At 47.9% G+C, this 19,681-nt stretch overlaps 5 protein-coding genes across 5 annotated transcripts; 4 read left to right on the top strand and 1 right to left on the bottom strand.

Annotated features, from left to right (window-relative positions):
* Window positions 1-234: 234 nt before the first annotated feature.
* Window positions 235-3,332, top strand: FOBCDRAFT_21793 (peptidase family M41-domain-containing protein). The gene is made up of 2 exons (XM_031176148.3): window positions 235-2,331; window positions 2,386-3,332. Exons 1-2 carry the CDS (start codon window positions 441-443, stop codon window positions 3,165-3,167), a joined length of 2,673 nt encoding a protein of 890 aa, XP_031047281.1. The 5' UTR covers window positions 235-440; the 3' UTR covers window positions 3,168-3,332.
* A 1,788-nt stretch (window positions 3,333-5,120) lies between these two features.
* On the top strand, window positions 5,121-7,318 carry FOBCDRAFT_289980 (HCO3 transporter family-domain-containing protein; the record flags this gene model as incomplete). Its single annotated transcript, XM_031176146.3, has 6 exons — window positions 5,121-5,388; window positions 5,458-5,606; window positions 5,665-5,686; window positions 5,746-5,811; window positions 5,881-6,368; window positions 6,417-7,318. The coding sequence occupies exons 1-6, from the start codon at window positions 5,186-5,188 to the stop codon at window positions 7,316-7,318; spliced, it is 1,830 nt and encodes a 609-aa protein (XP_031047279.2). The 5' UTR covers window positions 5,121-5,185.
* Window positions 7,319-7,540: 222 nt separating this feature from the next.
* FOBCDRAFT_289974 (timeless protein-domain-containing protein) lies at window positions 7,541-11,170 on the bottom strand (the record flags this gene model as incomplete). Its single annotated transcript, XM_031176143.3, has 3 exons — window positions 7,541-8,617; window positions 8,665-11,041; window positions 11,096-11,170. 3 exons carry the CDS (start codon window positions 11,168-11,170, stop codon window positions 7,635-7,637), a joined length of 3,435 nt encoding a protein of 1,144 aa, XP_031047276.2. The 3' UTR covers window positions 7,541-7,634.
* Window positions 11,171-11,438: 268 nt separating this feature from the next.
* FOBCDRAFT_316916 (3-hydroxyacyl-CoA dehydrogenase) lies at window positions 11,439-12,895 on the top strand. The gene is made up of 2 exons (XM_031176142.3): window positions 11,439-11,683; window positions 11,740-12,895. The coding sequence occupies exons 1-2, from the start codon at window positions 11,555-11,557 to the stop codon at window positions 12,568-12,570; spliced, it is 960 nt and encodes a 319-aa protein (XP_031047275.2). The 5' UTR covers window positions 11,439-11,554; the 3' UTR covers window positions 12,571-12,895.
* Window positions 12,896-14,071: 1,176 nt separating this feature from the next.
* Window positions 14,072-14,668, top strand: FOBCDRAFT_289971 (uncharacterized protein; the record flags this gene model as incomplete). The annotated part of the gene is made up of 2 exons (XM_059611760.1): window positions 14,072-14,185; window positions 14,252-14,668. The coding sequence occupies 2 exons, from the start codon at window positions 14,072-14,074 to the stop codon at window positions 14,666-14,668; spliced, it is 531 nt and encodes a 176-aa protein (XP_059464426.1).
* Between the last annotated feature and the right edge of the window lie 5,013 nt (window positions 14,669-19,681).

Below are 19,681 nucleotides of genomic sequence, written 5' to 3'. Positions count from 1 at the left end.
GTATTACTTCACAACATTAGGTACCTGATGTCAAGCGTTACAGAGCCGAACGGACTTAAGATAGGCATCACTCATTGACGTACTGACACATTCCCTGGGGCGATCATATCAACCAATCTTCTCACCTTCCGCTCTCAGTGGACCCCACCTCAGCGATTTCCCCAACACGTGATCCTCATTTTTCGAGCTAAGCAACCGCTGTAGACTCATCACCAGAAGCTTGCACTTGGTGGTGTCATCCAACATATTCATATTCATCCATTGGCGCTGGGACTCCGAGTTCTCGCCATATACGACTGTATACCGGCCTCAAATATTAGTCAATAGCCTTTTTGGCTTGAGCCGTGCTACCCTATGACATAGCACGGCGCTTTCAATTACCTTTATCTGTACACACAACCCCGGTAGTTCCGCACTTGCGCCAGCCTGCGTTGCCCGCCATGTCGAGATTTTTAAGACAATCAAGCCAGCTCGCACGAGCGACAAGATTGTCAACGCAGCCTGCACTACGATTATGTGCAAGACCGTCACTTGTCACCAGATCGATCCCCGCAAAGACTTCTGCCGCATTCGCCATTCGAGCAAGGACATATTCCTCGCAACCCCCACCTCCCGGCAAAGATCCCCGATCAAACCCCGACAAAGATGATGAGCATGGAAGCAAGCCATTGAATCAACACAGTGCAAAGGATGGGCCCGATGGAAGCAAGTCTGAAGCACCAAAGCCGCCACCTCTGCCCGAAGGCTGGATTCACTTGAATAAGGAGGAACTGGCACATCTCGAGGAATTTACAAGTCGACTTCCAGAGGCTCAAAGGCCGGTGGCGAAGGACATTCTTGAGAAACTTCAAATTGTTGGCGCTCCTGCCGAGACCCGAGATCTTCTTCAGAAGCAACGCCAGAACGGCAACCTTTCGATTCTGGACAAGGGAAGACTTATGCGATGTGTATACATGGTCACAGAACGGATAATAGAGTTGGAGGATCAACAAGACAACCGGGATGGGCAATTTTCATCCTTTCGCATGGACCAGGAACCGAAGACCCAGGACGGAAAGGGTGGCGCTGACAAGTCGAAGCAACAGCAGCAGCAGCAGCAGAAGGGTGGCAAGCCACCGAAGAATGAGCGCAGCGGGTGGCTGGAGGCTGTTCAGACTGGTATCGCCATTGGTGTCACTGTATGGATTGCGGAACTCTTTGCCAACCCTTTCTCTGAGAAGGAGATTACTTGGCAAGAGATGCGGAAAGCATTCCTGGATAAGGGCCTGGTTCAGAAGCTGATTGTTGTTAACGGCTCACACGTCCGGGTAGAGCTTCATCCATCTGCAACTGGAGCTACTGGTGAGGGCGGGCAACCTGCGAGAAAGAGCTACGTGTTCTCCATAGGATCTGTTGAATCCTTCGAGCGAAAGTTAGAACAGGCGCAAGATGAGCTGGGTATTCCGCCCTCTGAAAGAATACCCGTGAGCTATGAGGCTGGCGGTAGTACCCTTGGCAACCTTCTTCTGGCCTTTGGTCCTACACTGCTCTTCATCGGTTTGATCCTCTGGACTCAGCGGTCAATGGGTGGACGTGGTGGTGCTGGAGGGGGTATGTTCAACTTCGGCAAGAGCAAGGCTAAGAAGTTCAACGCCGAGAGTGCTGTTAAGGTCAAATTCTCAGATGTTGCTGGCCTCGAAGAGGCAAAAACCGAGATCATGGAGTTTGTGAGCTTCCTGAAGCAGCCCGAGAAATTCGAAAAGCTAGGTGCTAAGATCCCTCGAGGTGCTATCTTAGCTGGTCCTCCTGGTACCGGTAAGACATTGCTTGCCAAGGCCACGGCCGGCGAGTCTGGAGTACCATTCTTCAGTGTGAGCGGTTCTGAGTTCGTTGAAATGTTTGTCGGTGTCGGTCCTTCACGTGTGAGAGATTTGTTCGCCGAAGGACGTAAGAACGCTCCTTGCATCATCTTCATTGATGAGATTGACGCAATTGGACGTGCGCGACAGGAGAGCGGCAGGGGATTTGGTGGCAACGATGAGCGGGAAGCAACTCTGAACCAGATTCTCACTGAAATGGACGGTTTCAATACCCGCGAGCAGGTTGTTGTTCTTGCTGGCACTAATCGAGCGGATATGCTCGACAAAGCCTTGATGCGACCAGGGCGATTTGACCGACATATCTTCATTGATCGTCCTACGATGAAAGGCCGTCAGGAAATCTTCAAGGTGTATCTGAACAAGATTGTGACGAACGAGGACCATGAATACCTTGTTGGTCGTCTGGCAACTCTGACCCCTGGCTTCTCCGGTGCTGATATTGCCAACGTTGTCAACGAGGCTGCTCTAATTGGTATGTTCTACCGGCTATCCTGATTTTGTGTGTTACCTGGCTAACTTTGCCTAGCTGCCCGAGGCAATGCTGATGAGGTCAAGATGGACCACTTTGAGCGGGCCATTGAGCGGGTTATCGGAGGTCTTGAGCGCAAGTCTCTCGTGCTGAAGCCAGAGGAGAAGAAGACTGTTGCATATCATGAGGCCGGCCACGCCATCTGTGGTTGGTTCCTGGAGCATGCTGACCCTCTTCTCAAGGTCTCCATTATTCCCCGCGGCCAAGGTGCTCTGGGTTATGCTCAGTACCTGCCCCAGGATGCTTACCTGATGAACACCAACCAGCTCATGGACCGAATGGCTATGACAATGGGTGGCCGTGTGTCTGAGGAGCTTCATTTCCCCACCGTGACAACAGGTGCTAGTGACGACTTCAAGAAGGTTTCCCAGATGGCACGAAACATGGTGACCCAATGGGGCATGTCCGAGAAGGTGGGCCCTGTTCACTTCGAGAATGACCCCAACCGCATGCAGAAGCCATTTGCCGAATCTACTGCCCAGCAGATCGACCAGGAGGTTTCCCGAATTGTGGAGGCAGCCTACCAGCGTTGCCGAGACCTTCTGACCTCGAAAAAGAAGGAAGTTGGACTAATCGCCCAGGAGTTGCTCAAGAAGGAGGTTCTCGTCCGAGATGACATGGTTCGTATCTTGGGCAAGCGACCATTTGGTGACAACGAGGACTTTGAGAAATACTTTGGTGGCGGTAAGGAGGAGAGCATACCCCCACCATTCCCCGAGGAGACAGATACGCCTAAGGACCCCCCTACCCCTGCCCCAGCTTTCAAAAAGCTTGAGTAGAGTCGAAAAGAAAAGTCGCCAAGCACATGGTTGGAGAAGGTAGTTTCCGTGGTACGATCGACGATAATTGGTCATGCACAGTGCTGCGGAGGCAAGGCAGGATAAGGAATACAGGAGAACTTGAGGCAGAGCGAGGATTGGCTGTGTAGCAACGAGGATAGCGGCGAGGCCTATTTCAGAACCGAGGATTCTGATGTCAGGCCAGGATATTACGATAATCCGTCGGGAGGAAGCAACACGGGCTCTGGAGGCCACAGCAAGGCGCAGAGAAAAGCGGCACTCTACTCTACCAAACATTTGATCAATTCCCTTGGATGTTTAATGCATTATTAGCAGAACCGGCACATCGCAACCATCAAAATTACCCTCGTCGTGTCGGAAAGCCTGGAGGTCGAGGCTAGGAACAACCGTGTAACAATGTATTCTAGGCTATAGAACTGTAAAACATTAAGTATATATTGATGACTGAATTCTCTGTCTTGAAAATGATGATCGAAAACGTTGTCTGATTTGTCGGGCTCGCCGATCTTGTAACAGTTGGTTAAGAAGCCATCAGGGTCATGCTGCCATGTATCCCATATTTCAGATAGGAGGCAGAAGAGGGCTTAATAAATATCTCGAGATGACGAGTTGATGTGGGCCATTTGAGCATATGTGACAGTATAGTCGTAAGGCCTACTAAGCTTGTACTGAGTCTACTTAAGTAATTGTGTCATCTAGTAAAGAGATCCTAAGTTTTCTTGCCTCGCCTTGCCAGATAAAAATGCCATCTGAGGGACCGGAATATGAGTCGTAATTTGTGACAACCAGCCCCGCCGAGGAACTAATAGAACAAATAATAACAGAGAATGTCGATCCTAGTGACCTTGGCCTGGCCTGAAGCAACCGGTGGCCGTCAAACGTTAATCTAGTATAAGTCAAGATCTCGCGATTATCATCGACCCCGAGCTGAATCTACGAAGCTGATTGGCTGAGAAAGTTCCTCTGCTGACCGAGGTTTAGGAGGCTCTGCTCCCGTTGTGTAACAGCGTATGTCGAAAAGGGTAATAAAAAGGTACAAGTTTTTACGACATCATGCACTTGTTGACAACAAAAAGGGTCAAGGTGGGCTGTCAGCGTCAATATTGGCATCCATGTAGGACGAATAAGGACTGGGGCGATCGTATTTTGAGGTAGTCTTCTACGTAGTAGGCTGTCGTGATGATGATGATGATATACTCATAGTATTGCACTGTTTGTTGGTGACCTACCTTATCTCTGTACGTATTCGAGTATACATATACATGCGTGACGTGACAGCCCTTGCTTCTCATATCGCCCGAGACACTGGGTGTTGTCTTAATAAGCATCCCGATCCCCCACAATCGAAGTTTTTGTCTTGTCCGTTTGGCCGGTAATAAACGAGTATCGCTTTTGGTCTAAGCATGCATGCAATTGAGTCGCTTGCACTCTATTGGCTGCCAAAGTGTCAGGATCGCATCACTGTTATAGAGGTTACTCTTACATCACATTACCAAAGAAGCGTGGCCGAAGTGCCTCTTTTTATGGCGTTACCCTCTGCGAGACCCGATTAGTGGGTTTTATCGACCCGCAGTCCCTTTGACTGCTTCGATAAGGTTATACATCGATGCAGTCTATTTCCCTTTCCCCGTTACTTATTGTGGTGAGCATTGGATGTAACCAAGACAGGGATGCTGTCATGTTTAGTTACTGGGTGGAGTCAACAATCAATCACTTTCTCCGAAGACTGGTAGCCTAAGTCAAGACAAGTCAAGACCCTTGCACCAGTCACATTCTTGGGCGGCCGATTCTGATCTTTTCTTATATGTATATCAACTTTGTTGGTTTCCGCTTTACTTCGTTCTACTGACTCGTCTATTAATCACGGAATTTCCTCACTCAAAAGTCATCTTTGAAGTGTGCCACTCGTTGTTCGAGACAGCCTACAGCAAACAATCTCTTGTCAAGCCTAATACCATTACAACACTTTTTCGTCATCATTTCTAGAAGGAATCATTATGGTTTCAGCTTCACCAGGACACGAAAGAGACCACGATGGAATGGCCTCGCCTCGACAAAAACAAGAGGCTTGGTGGAGAATCCACCTCTTTCGTGGTATGGTTAGTGACATCCGTCGACGAATACCATACTATGTTAGCGACTGGACGGATGCGTGGGACTATCGTGTAGTCCCTGCTACAGTGTATATGTATTTTGCCAAGTCAGTATCTCCATCTTGTCTTGCCTTTGTTACATATTAGGCAACATGTGACGCTGACCTCTTATCAAGCATCCTCCCTGCTCTGGCATTTTCTCTCGACATGTTCCAGAAAACAGGGTCAAACTATGGCGTCAACGAAGTTTTACTCTCCTCTGTTCTTGGAGCGGCCATATTCTCTCTATTTGCTGCACAGCCGCTTGTCATCGTCGGAGTTACGGGTAATTTGGCCTCCCTTTCCTACTGCACCGAGTTGTCCCTCTAACTATGCTTCTCTAGGTCCAATAACCGTCTTCAACTAGTAAGATTACTGCTACTCACAAACAAGTTTGCGTCATGGAGCTGACTGGGCTTTTGAAGTACCGTATATGATATCATGAAGCCAACCGGCGTCAATTATATTGGCTTCATGTGCTGGATCGGCATGTAAGTCAGCGTTAACCGTACAACACGGGGCTCTTTTCATTTTTACAGTTTAGTAACTGATCCATCCAGATGGTCACTTATCCTTCACTGGATTCTCGCCGTAACGAACTCCTGCAATTGGCTTCGATGGGTCACACGCTTCCCCTGTGATATCTTTGGGTTTTACGTCGCCTTTATCTACCTCCAAAAGGGCATCCAAGTCCTAGAACATCTCGGTAGAGGACAAGAGTTCTATCTCTCCATCGTTGCCGCTCTTCTTGTCTTCATGGTAGCATACGTGTGCGGCGAACTTGGCGGAAGCAGTCTTTTCCGCCACCCCTTGCGCGTGTTTCTCAAGGACTATGGCACACCTTTGACAATCATCTTTTTCACTGGATTTGTCCATTTCGGCCGTATGCAGGAGGTTGATCTTGAGGTTCTACCCACTGGCATCGCCTTTGAGCCTACCAGTGGCCGCGATTGGCTTGTTCGCTTTTGGGATTTGAGCGTGGGTGACATCTTTCTAGCGCTGCCCTTTGCAGTTCTCTTGACCATTCTCTTCTGGTTCGATCATAATGGTATGTTACAGGATACAAAATTTCTGGCAGCCTTGCTAACAACCAAAGTTTCTTCACTCATCGCCCAAGGCAGCGAGTTTCCACTTCGCAAACCTGCTGGTTTCCACTGGGATATATTCCTCCTCGGTTTGACAACTGGTGTTGCAGGTATCCTTGGCCTACCATTCCCCAATGGTCTCATCCCCCAAGCACCCTTCCATACCGAGTCGCTCTGCGTTACAAAAGCTGTCAAGGAAGATGATGAAGATGGCAACCCAGTAGGTGGTGGTTATTCCTTCGAGGCCACACACGTTGTAGAGCAACGATTTTCCAACTTTGCTCAAGGTCTCCTTACTTTGGGCACTATGACGGGGCCTCTTCTAGTGGTTCTTCACTTGATCCCCCATGGTGTGCTCGCGGGTCTATTCTTTGTCATGGGTGTCCAGGCCCTTGAGGGGAATGGTATCACTGGCAAGCTTATTTTCCTAGCTCGCGATCGGGCCCTTACGCCTTCAAACAGCCCCCTACTTCAAATTCGCCGGCGCTCTGCTATCTGGTACTTTGTCCTCATAGAGCTCGTTGGCTTCGGTGCCACTTTTGCTATCACCCAGACTGTAGCCGCTGTCGGCTTCCCCGTCATCATTTTTGCCCTAATACCAGTCCGTGCTCTGTTACTCCCCTACATATTCTCCCCCGAGGAACTCTCTCTTCTTGACCAACCAACAGCTTCCGAGTTTATCATGGAGGGAATTGGGGGGTCATGGGGCGGCAAGGACGACGAGAAGTCTGCTTTGCAGCAGAACGATGCCCTCCGCCGTCCAGAACATCGCGATAGTGTGCTTGCGCATCCTGGTGCTCCTAGAAAGAGCCAGGAGGATCTTGCAGAGCTAGGTCAAATACAATCTGGGCAGAGCACAGCGACAAGAAGGAGGAGTTTGGAGAGACGACCACAAAGAAAGTCAACCCCATAGAAAAGAGTATGATTTATGTTCTGGATAGAAAGATATAAGCCAGCGAGATAACATGTTTGGAGGATATACCACTGTTAGATAGTCTCCCATCTCCAATAGAGTCTGTATACGTTAGTCTGAAGAATCTAGAATCAGTCTCCGTTAACCATATCTTGTACCCAGTTCTCCCGAGTCTTGGCCATGACTTCCACAGGATAGTATGGCAGAGACCTGGTGGTGACATTCGTTCATTAAATCTAGACGTGTCCATTGCCCCTTTCCTACCATGTTATATAGCATGCACGCTCCAGACGCCAGTAATTATGCTACTTAATATCTACTCATCATCATCACTATCCACAACAAACCCACCCCGTACACGCGGTCTTCGAGTGACGACAGGTGCTTCATCCTCATCCTCATCTCCATTCTTATTCACGCCGCCCATTTCCTCATCCTCGTCAGGCTGAGTCTTTTCAACACTGATTCGTCTCCTCTTGCGACTCTCTCCATCACTGCCATCTGGCAATGTTCCTTCTGGCTGCCCCTCGTTCTCTTCCTCAAGAGTTGTATTCATTGCCCTGAGAATGAAATCGTCGCCAGGATCAGAATCGTGACCAGATTCAGAATCTCCACTTCCTTCCTGATGCTCCTCACTACTTGATGCAGATTCTGTAGCTGCAATCCCACGCTTTCTAGTTGGCTTTCTAGGCACAGGAAGGCGTTCCGCAACGTGGCGAATGGCCGCTGCCTTTGCTTTTATCTCGCGTTCTCGAGCGAAGAAGGCTTCGTCGTACTCAGAATCCGTTTCATCGTCCTCGGGCCTTACAAACTCTTCTGATCTAAAGCTCATCAACCTGTCTTGCTCTTTTCTTCGCCTTTCTTTACGTTTCTTTTGTCTTTCTTCTTCGGTAAGTTCTTTTCGAGGCCTGCGTTTCCTGGGCGACTTCTTGGGGCCATCTTCTTCATCAATGGGTCTGCGCACCGTGGGACCGAGCGGTCCGAACATGGGGTCGTCAGGCTCGCCGTCCTCATCATCATCGAAATCGGCCTTCTTGCGTGGAGCACTCTTGCGTTTCAATTGGTGTTCTGCCAGAACACCCTCCTCAAATGTTGGAGGGCTGAACTCGGCTTGGTTGATGTAGTGGATAGCATCCTTGAGAACGTCGGCAGACACATCTGAAGGTATGATCCATGCAGACTCGGGTGTTTCTTCTGACGCCGGGTCTAATAATTGAAGGCCGACGAGTTTCATAAGGAGTCGCATATGAGAGTTCTTGAACATGGCATTCCGACGGTCCTTATCATCCGGGCGCACGTCTAAGCATTATTAGTAAACAAAGACTTAAAGCTCAGAACAAACTCACAAAATATAGGAGGCGCTTTTGGCCCCGACTCTGTTGGCTGCTCTTCAGCTTCGTCTTGTACAGGCTCAACTGAAGCCATTACCTCTTCCGCTGCCATGAAAGCTTTACGTTCGCTCTCAGCGTCGCCGAGGATTTTCTTGATCCAAGCGACATGGTTTGCCTGGTTCTTGTCCAGCATTGCTCCAACGACAATGGCAATCTGTCGGTCTAGCTCTTCAGTGTTTTTGAAGACCAGCTCAGCTGCAGGTTTGGCTTTGCTGGCTGTAGTGACAGTTTGTCGTTCGAAGCCGTACTCGAGAAAGAAGGCGGTGCTGGACCCCTTGCTGAAGAGCATCTCCACAAGCAGCTCTGGCCGCTGTTCAAGCTTCTTGAAACATTTTCGCAGTACCTGCTTCACTAACTCTTCCCACTCCTTGAACACTCTAGAGGACTTTTCAAGCGCAGCAGGGCCCTTGATCATGTTGTAAAAGAGGTGGATTATATCCACACGGAATAGCATGACACTCGCTTCTGCTTTGAAAGCCACGCGATAGAAGTATCGATGCGCCCGCTTGAGTTGCGAGTCTGTTAGATCACGGTAATACTTGGTGAAAGCGACAAATGTATCCACTACGCTCTGGGGCGTGAAACGCGTCGCAAAGCGATGAAAGTCGAACTTTCGTTCTTTAGTGGTTCGCTCGGCGGATGCGGCGTCATTATCTGAACCGTCATTCTCGTCGTTGTCATTTTCGATTCCTGCAGCGTCTTGGGCAGCCTTCTTCTTTCGCCGAGTGCGCTTCCGCGAGCGAACTTGCATATCGATGTTCTGCTTAGAGTATCCTTCCAGGATACGGAGGAAGTGGTGGACCAGTTCCGTGGCAGCGTCAAGGTAGTTGAAGCTTTGGTCCTTGTAAGTTCTAATGATGGTGGCAATTGCATCGTGGGTTGCTTCTTCGTAAAATAGACGACTAAGCACGTTTTCGGCGATCTCTTCGTTGTCCTCGTTGCCTGACTCTGACATTTCCTGCACTGTGAGAAGAATCTGGGTAAAACAACGCATAACGGCGGTTAGTTCATGCCAATCTTTCATCTCGAGTGACTCATGGAGAGCCTTATTGAGAGTGATGAACATCTCCTGGTTGAGAACACCTGCAACAAGGTTGAAACTGCTGATATCCTCGCTGGGATTCTGACTCGACTGTTTCCTTGCCTTGCGCCTCATGCGCTCGGCTTCTAGGAACCATGCCACCAAGTAGAAAAACTGACGGCGATGATACTGCATTACATGTGGTGCCTCCCTATCGATGGTTTTGCGGACATGTTGGAATAGGGGGTTGAAGCCCGAGTCAAGGAAGTCTTCGACAAACGATCGCAACTGGTCATAAGCACGAGAATTAAGCTTAGTTGGTAATCCGAGATCTTTCTCATCTTTATCCCCTTTTCGTGCTCGGCGAGGAGGTCGGAAAGTCTTTGAGTTGTCCATCTTTTGGTTTCTCGTCGAGGCATCAGCCAGCGCATCTTGACCCGAAAGTGATGACATCTTGCCGTCGTCTCGCTTCACCCAAATCATAGTGCCGAATCGGTTGTGGCGAGTTGGGCCTTTGCGGTTGTATGCCTTCAACATGGACGACTCCTTACTCATCATATCGGCGAGCTCTCCAGCCTTGGCCTTACTTAGCTGCTGCTCATTCATGAAGAGCTTTTCAATGTCGACTTGTTTCACTAAATGGTATATAATCTCCATGACAGGTGTATCTTCGGCTCGAAAATCCTCTCCCATGTTCGAGGCAAGTGTTAAGAGCACGAGGAAGATATCTTGGTATGAGAATGCATCGATAGTGGCGGATCGAGATATTTGAGACTCATCGCCTTCGTATTTGACATCAGGGGGAGGCTCGATCATGGCGATGTTACGGAGGAAGAACAAGACCAGCTTGATGATGCCTTGATCACGTTGTGTTCGATCGCCAATCGGTATTGCCATGGACGGGAGAGCCACCCGTATAGCTGTATGAAGTACGCGAGCTCCGTCGTAGTTGACAACGGCTCGCTTATATCCAACCTGAGCAAGCTCCAGGACCGGCATATGGCGGTGGTGATTGACCGTCATTCGCTCTCTGTCTCTTGCCATTGGCCAGGTGAGAGGAACCATGAGTTCGAAGCAAGCCAAGGCCATCCTGGACTTGAATTTGCTGTCCGTGGCGTTTTCGGGCCACGTCGAGAGAATGGGGAGCAGGTCACCCTCGACCAGGTTCGCCTCGTGTATGCATCGCGCAACGTCCATCCGATTCGTCTTTTCGTCGTAGAAGCGTATCCATCGCTTTAGATCTCGAAGAACCTCGAGGGCATCGTCACCGAGTTGATAGCCGCCATCGCTGTCGGCGCTGATACCTCCAAGCTGGAATTCACTTGTCAGAACGTTTTAATTTATTGGTATCATGGGAAAACTTACCGCTGAGACAAGACTATTGATATGTGCTCGCACTTCCGGGTGCACAATATCTGTTGATCCATCTGCCAACTCCATGATCCTAATTCACTAAACATTGACAGACCAGGAGTTGTCTGTCTCTATTCACAGGTCGTGGGGTTAGTGCTGCCTCGACAACATTAGAAAACATAGGCAGTCCCACCACTTCATTATACGACGCGCTTAGACGCGACTCGTCTGGCGTGTCTAATTAACGCGAGATTCGATAAGAATTGATAAGATAAAGAAAGTTCTCGGCAATTGATAAGAAAGATCCGCCGGCTCCGAGCCGAGGTTACCCGCAATATGATGGCATGAGCCGTTGATTTCGGCGTCGGTGTCGGCGTAGCTGCCAATGTCCCCGTGGGGAAGAACTTAAAGAGACCTGGCACTTTACTATTGTATCGTGGTTTCAAAATTCACCCACACATTCTTCAAAAAATGGCTGCTTCAATCTTTCGAATGCCTTCTATGGCAGCTGCGCGTCATGCTCGCTGCTTCAGCTCTTCACCTCGACAATATGCCGCCGCAGAGGTCAAGAAGCTTGGTGTTATTGGTGCGGGTCAAATGGTAAGAGCATGTGAAAGACATTGCTGGCGTTCAGACAATTAACATCACAACAATAGGGATTAGGGATTGCTCTTGTTGCAGCTCAAAAGGCTCAGGTTCCCGTTACCTTGATTGATACTTCAGACAAGGCTCTGGACAAGGGCATCGCCTTTGCTGAGAAACTCCTAGCAAAGGATGTCTCCAAGTCAAGGATCACACAGGAGCAGGCCGACAGCGCTCGTTCTCTTCTCAGTACGAGCACCAAAATGGAAGATCTCTCCTCTGCAGACATGGTCATCGAGGCTGTTCCTGAGCTGCCCAATCTCAAGTTTGACATATTTGGCAAGCTGGCTCAGATCTGCCCCAAGCATGCTATTCTCGCTACAAACACTTCTTCTATCTCCATCACACGCATCGCCGCTGCCACGACCAAGGATCCCACTGATACCTCAGCTTCCTCTCGTGTTGTGTCGACACACTTCATGAACCCCGTCCCTGTACAGAAGGGCGTTGAGATCATCAGCGGTCTACAGACCAGCCAGGACACTCTCGACACTGCCATTGAGTTCTGCAAGCGCATGGGAAAGATCACTTCGGTGTCCGCCGACTCTCCCGGATTCCTTGCCAATCGTATCCTCATGCCTTACATCAACGAGGCGATTATCTGTCTTGAGACTGGCGTTGGAGACCGTGATTCCATTGATGCCATCATGAAGAACGGCACAAACGTGCCCATGGGTCCTCTTCAGCTTGCTGATTTCATTGGTCTCGATACATGTCTTTCTATCATGAAGGTTCTGTATGAGGAGACCGCCGACTCCAAATACAGGCCGAGTGTGTTGCTGAAGAACATGGTCAACGCTGGGTGGTATGGTAAGAAGAGCGGCAAGGGCTTTTACGACTACTGAGTCACTGCCTTACCAGATCTTCGGTGACAGCAATGCCTGATCAATCTTCACGATGCTCTTCGCGAGACTATCTAAATAAAAATAAAAACAGTAATAATGTTCAAGTTACCCATCCTGAGAGTTGCTATGGGCCAATTCATACATCACATACTACCTAGGTATGCAACATCTTGCCAACAGCGTTAACCTAGATAGGCCCCAGGAAGCAAGAAGACCTCTTGACATTAACTCAATGTACCAAAAATCACTAGTCTAAAGTCTAGTAAATCTATACTAAATTTATCTAAATTTACCTAAGTCTTTTCATCGCTTAGGATAGAAGTCTTTGAAGTTTTCTCCTCCACCAGCTCCTGCAATGAGCAGAAGTAATATTAATCCTCTCTGCTCTTGGTTAAACGTGAATTGGACCTTTGTTCTCGTTGGTAAGTCCATTGTAGCGTAGCATTGTCATTAGCCAGGGCAAAGTTAAAAACATCTTCTGTCTTTGCTTATCTTCATATACTCTCTTTGATGATGTTAAGGAATAGTATGAACTCTGAGATGATAGTTATCTTTTTGCTATAATAATATCAACGTGAATTCAATCTTCTCGAGTACCGTATTAATATGCGCAGAGAAGACTTATATATTTTTTTCTTTAAGAAACGTGAACTAAGTGTCCTTAAAGTTGGGGTTGGGTCGCCCCTTTCGCTACCTGCATACTGACAGGTAGCTCTCTTTAACCTACCTTTATTTACCTAGGTAGGTAGTTATAATGAGTCGCATTCGATCACAGTGAATCACGGTCACAATTTGTGATATTTTACCTTGATCTTCAATATCCATTCAAGTTTCAAGTCTCAACCTCCAACCTCCAAACTACCTAGTTTCTCTACTTTACACTGCTCATGTCTCTCATATGAGTCTCTGTCCTAAGGCAAGTTGCACGTCGCTGCTCTGGATTAAAAGTTCAAGGACATCATCAACCACTGAACTTTGAGAACTCGTAAACCCGAAAGACGAGCGTAAGAATGGTAAGGGACTCAATCTTGTTCGAAAAATAGAGTCTGAGTCGGAACAACCTGGCTATGAATACAAAGAAATGCCAGACGCTATGTACAGTTTAGAACAAGCTCACAAGTTGTCTCAGAAACGGTTTACAGAGGAGGACTTGTGAAATGACTTGGAAGACGACGCCGAGGAGGCGAAGTCTATCAATCTGGATCTAAGAAAAATTGCACCGATGTTTGATCTCGACAACTTTACCCTCTCCAACTACGAAACATCAGAATACAGATCGACGATTAATGTTGATGGACAGTAACTCAACGTTATTGACTACCTCACAAGTCAAGATTTCAATGAATATATGGTTGGTTCAACTTCACCCCCAGCACTATACATAACTAACAATTGTTATGATAGGATCGATTCACAGACACAAAGATAAAAGCTAAGGCCCGGTGGCCTTTGCAAACAATCCCACTTGAGCATCAATTGATAGGGCAAAGAACGACTCAAGATGATTGCAAACTCTACATTCCGCCAGGGAATCCCTTGTGATGCCGTTGGTCTGGGCAAGTCCTCCACATCATTGCTCGCCGCTCTCGAGATCAAGGAAGTCAGACAGATATGGGTTTGTCCTCATCACCGCCCCGCTGGATATCTGCACCAGTGAACGAGTGCTACCTTGGGGGGAAAGGTTGGTCTAATTCTAGTAGAGGCCTCTCATTTGATTATCACTGAGCCATTCTGGGCACCAGGAAGAGAGGAGCAAGTCATTGAACGTGCTCATAGACTGCCTCAAAAACGAGAGGTTCACGTATGTCGTGTTGTATCTCACCCTTCGATGGTAGATGAGCTGGTGAACGACAGTCGCAGCTCTCAACTTGGCCAAATACATAAAGATCTACATGGGGTCCTCATTGGGAAGGATGACGAGACTTTCCATAGAGAGTTACTGTCAACTCGAGCGGCACCTGAACAGGAACAGGAAGAGGAAGAGGAAGAGGAAGAGGAAGAGGAAGAGGAAGAGGAAGAGGAAGAGGAAGTGAGAGTGGAATTGCTCGACCTCGAGGATGCCAACGACCGTATCATGAAAAGAATCAATGCTAATTGATATAGCTTCGGATGAGGAAGAAGGCGATCCTGGGGAGGAAGGAGGCTCGGATACTAAAATAAACTCATCAAAGAGCCCCCCTTGGCTTAAATTAAATTACCAAAATCTTTTCATTGTTTAGGATTCATTGCTTAGGTCCGAGATCCTGAGTTTTCTTGCCTCCCCCAGGTACTAGGGAATGATGCCCAAGAGCACGCCTCTCTCTGTCAGAACACACAGAGTATATCATCGTACGACATAAAGCCGAGACCTTCTCAAGAGGTCCGACCGCGCAATCAAGGCTCATGCAGACACATCCGATTTCCTGACGGGTGTCAGAGCCGGGCGGCAATAGCCTCGAAATGAACCCCCCGTCAGCCTCTTCGGCAGTTGTGTCTGTTGAATCATTACCCTCACCCTTACCTCATAAACACAAGGATAGATTCAATGTCTTTATTGTACCTTCTACATGATTCTATAACTTCTTCTTATGGAAGAAGAGTCCGGGTCTTTTGTCTTAGTACCAACCAAGGCCCACACACCAATTGCTAAAATGCAAAGGTCAAAGCTCGAAACAACCATCGCCGAGTCCACCACATCTTGTCTAGCTGCACTGACATCTAAAATATGAAACTGTCTATCTGCGCTCAGTCACTTTTTGTTTGGTTTCGTGCTTCTGTTTACGGGCCTTCTTTGCGAGCCTTCGTTCGACCAATTGATTGAAACACCCGTCGATCATTAGACCTTGTCTAGTCTTTACTATACGAATAGGTCTCTCTCAATGATGGACCACACGGGGAATTACGAGAACAGGAGGACACTGATCAAAGCTGAGCGGAAGTTTAGTTTCTCTGGCAAGGCATGCTTAAACTCTAGATGTCGAACATGCAGCCAAGAGAATCACCCGTTTCGCATCAAGCGACAGTTGGGGATAGATTTGCGAAGTGACAGAAGTCTCCTACACGCCAAATATGTCAGTTGGTCTGCATCAAGACTCTGAGACAAGCCCCCAATTCTTTTGGTATTTGCTTCTTTCTGCTTACCGAGGTACATCTATTGTGAGTCACCACGAGAGACAAAAGCAAATCCCAATGATGAAACTGCTTAGAATAACACAAGACCATATCGAGAAATTGGGACATCGCTCTGATATTCTCAGCTTTCGACTTCGATATAATGAGATATGACCTACACCGCCATTCATATGTCCCATCAACCAGGATAGCAGATTATAACAGACGAAACCCGAAACCTGATAAAGCTTTCAGAGGCTCGTTCGATATTACTGATAAGATGCAACGACAGAGCAGGCAGATTGACTTGGGCATGCCTCGAAAACGAAATAGATCAACAAGCTTAACTTATAAGTTTCTAGGCTGCGTCTTCTCCGGTATTGGCAAGACACTCGATCCTCTGCCAGGGGGTATATACGGCAGTTGCGTGAATACAGCTGACTTCTGTGCACTAGGTGCCAGACATGAGAGGGTGTTGGAAGCCAAACTTGTTGTCACTATTGGCTTATATGACATCCATCACATTGATACCTGCGACTGTAGACTGCAGTCAATCTTGAGTTGTGATAGCATAATAACACAACTAGACTCTCAAGGCAGACTCTCGAAAGGTGTTGAGATTCCATGCTTGTTGCATGATGTTACGACCCAGCGGTCGAGTGTTTCATGCTTGGGCTTCAGCAAGCAAGGGTCACCCGAGCGATTCCAGCTGGCTAGGTTGTGGCCATTGGATTGCCACAAGCTTCATCTCGAAACCTGATTGTCTCCATATTAAACAGGCCACTTGGGAACTCTCCGCAATTCAGATTTGTGACCCGCCAGATCAAGGAGAGGAAGAAAATGCCAGCAGACATAGGGGAGAGATGGTCCTCCATAGAATATCTACAGAACCAGGAACTCCAACAAGATTATGCTGGAGAAATTCAGGTTTATATCCGTATCGTAATGATCATAGTCATTTCTAATAATACTTCTATCAATGAGAAACAAGTGGGCTCTCTCCTTTTCTCCTTGCAAGTTCCACCACTGCATCTCACAGGTAGGAATTGGAATATCACCACTCATTGATAGCATATGGAATCAAAGATGGTAGAGTTGGGCATTTGTCTTCACCATCTCGGCCGAGAGGGCATGCCGGTTTCATTTTGGCCAAAGCCTTTTGTAGATGATTATCACCCTCCTGAAAGGGCTCTCAAAGACTCAGGCCAAGTGGCTTCCTGCCCAGAAACGAATGCGAGTGGTTAATCAGATTGAAGGGTGTGCACCTCCTGTCCCAGGACAAGGTTTTAGGAGCACCAAGACTCTGCTATGTTACCTTCACGAGATGTCTTGGTAACGGAATGTAATAAAAGCATACATATACACGGGAACTACGGTTAGTGCCCGATCAGTACAGGGCTGCTAAGCAGCAGAGTTGAATCACATGTGCGTAGCCTAGAGAATACTTGAGTTAGTGGTGTTTAAGAATTACGACATCACCGTATGGCTTGGTTATTCCCTTACAACAAAAAGAGCAACCTACTACAAAGGTACATATATAACTTTAATGGATTTGACATGAGTTTCGGCCGGTTGAGCAAAGGCTATGTAAATTTAGGAGAATTCGGGGACTATCAAAACATACGGTTTCCAGAGATTCCCAAAGCAAATTCTCTGAACTTGCTAAGGTTCAATCCTCGCAAACTTGCCTACAAGCAGAATTCTAATAACAGTTTAATATCAGGGCAGGTGATTACAGGCAGGGGCCCCCAAAGTATACCTAGGATAAGGTTCTCGAAGAAAAAGAACGTTGGCATCCTGGTCAAAACGCTAGTGGAACCAACAGAAGATCCCACTTGGAATTCTCAACCATGGTAAACGACACGAAGGACGGGTGATTGGCGACTTCAAGACCGAACACGGCTATTTTTCTTTTCACAGAAAGAAGGGGCTCACCTCTTCAAAATCTTCTACTTCAATAAGGACTCGTAGGCCCTTGGACGAATTGTAGATGCAGAAGAAACTCTATGGTGTTGTTGTGTGCTGGATCAGGTTCGTTAGATTCGAAGTATGATCAATCATATCCTATGAGATCGTATACTGCCTTTGAGTCCCTAATGAAGGTTTTCTGTTTTCAAGAGATAGTCAGCTTCGGTACTCAAGCATCCATGTCTTGAAAGTCCCAGAGCCCATTCATCGAAGGCGGAGAAGGCACTCCTGAAATCTGGGGACAAAGAGGTGTGTCTGTAACATATTCGTTTGTGTACGGAAGCTGCAAATCAATCGCCCTTTTGAGGTGGCCGTTGAAGTTTGGTTGATGGACGAATATTTCCGGAAGACGCTACCACAATGGAGCTCAGAGCTTTGCTGTTTCGAATCAGGTGCATCGTTGTGTCTCCATAACCATGAATATTCATGTTCTGCAGCCGCACAGAATAATGGACGGGCTGGTGGAATGCGCGTTCTAGCTGCTTCCTAACATAGATTTGCCCGACAGCAGCCAAGTGATTAGTTTGCGAAACGACTCGAAGCTCTCTCCTTGAAGCGAAAGTATGCATGGAGCCGACTGGATACCGTGCGAACGGGATTGGCACAGCGAGTAACAACATTTTCAATGTTAGTGTTGCCTATCTTGCATTCTGTGTTCGCTTATGATCAAGCTTGTACCCTGATTCGGCTACTGACAGAGCATTGTACCGTACCTATATGTGATCGCAATAGTACTATGATCAGCAAGATTCCGTTGTATTACGAGATGCTAGCTTGTTCTCTGGTTCCCCATGCTGCGCTATGGGCAAGTCAAAACTTGTCTCAGCGACATCTCTGCTGCAGTTGGTCAATGACAGTCTTGATGATGTTGTGCAATCCCAACCTGACTCAATCTGGTCAGCTTTTCTTGCGAAGATAAGAGGCTCGTCTCAGATGAAATGAGACAACAAGCAAAGCCTTCATGTTAGCAAGGTGACCTCTTCGTCTTACCCCGTTTGACACAGGAAGAAAAGCGGCAGTTTGAGAATCATGTGGTATTCGGCAAATTAGAACTGTTCCTAAGCTTTGGGACCTTGGCACCAACGGTAATTGCAGTACCCCATGTCAGGCAATAAATGTGGACGTCGAAGACAGTCTTGAAAAATCTTGGGGCTTTAGATATGAAAGTCCCTACTTTCGTTGGAGCTAGAGACGGAAGATTGAGGCTCATAATAAGGCCCGTGTTTCTATGCCGTGGAAAGAAGGGTCGTTTCAGTGATTGCTGGAGTCGTCATCAATGCTGTTGAGCAAGTATTGATCCCATCGGGAACAGCGTCAATCCATGGTGGATGTGTAGAAGCTCAAGCCCAGTCGAAGGATGAAACGTCTAGATCCGGGCTCACAAGGCTAATCATAATCCCTGATCCTGGACAGCACTACTACCCGTTGGCGGGCACCTGGCACCGCATGAAATAAGGTACACTAGGCGCCGAGAAAGCATGCCGTCGGGTTGTTTGATGTTCTTCAGGAGCAGATGACTAGGAGGAGTCTACCGGTATCGGTATCTAAGAAGTACCTGTGTACCTCTACAGGGACAGTGCTATAATTCCTATCCACGTACGTATCTGGGAAAGGTAGGTACTAAGGTAGGTGTTCAATCAATTATCAATCAAGCCTACACCTAGTACCCTGCCCACTTCAGGTTTGATGAGTGCCCAAGGGACGGAGTAAAAGCAGGTGCATTTGGATTGATGTCTGTCAGAATCCAAAACATGTTGCCTGCTAAACTTAGATTGGCAGGATCGAGGCAGGAACGGCCCAATGATCGGCAATGCGTCTTTCCAGGCTTCGCTTCCTATCGCGCCACACCACCAACAAATCAATCTTCAACAAAGCACTGTCACAGTCCATCTCAAGATCAAGTGGTGCGAACAACCAACACCAGGACAACGACGCTGATATTCATCGCAGGTTCGGACCCGACTCACATGAAGCACAACATCTGCATCGCGGATCTTGCGGTCAGTAGATGTATAGGTCTTCTATCGTTTGCAGTGGCTTCGTCAACACGCCC

This window comes from Fusarium oxysporum, chromosome III (genome assembly GCF_013085055.1).
Source record: "Fusarium oxysporum Fo47 chromosome III, complete sequence".
Taxonomy (NCBI): Eukaryota; Fungi; Ascomycota; class Sordariomycetes; order Hypocreales; family Nectriaceae; genus Fusarium; species Fusarium oxysporum.
This window is presented reverse-complemented; position numbering and strand designations above follow the sequence as displayed.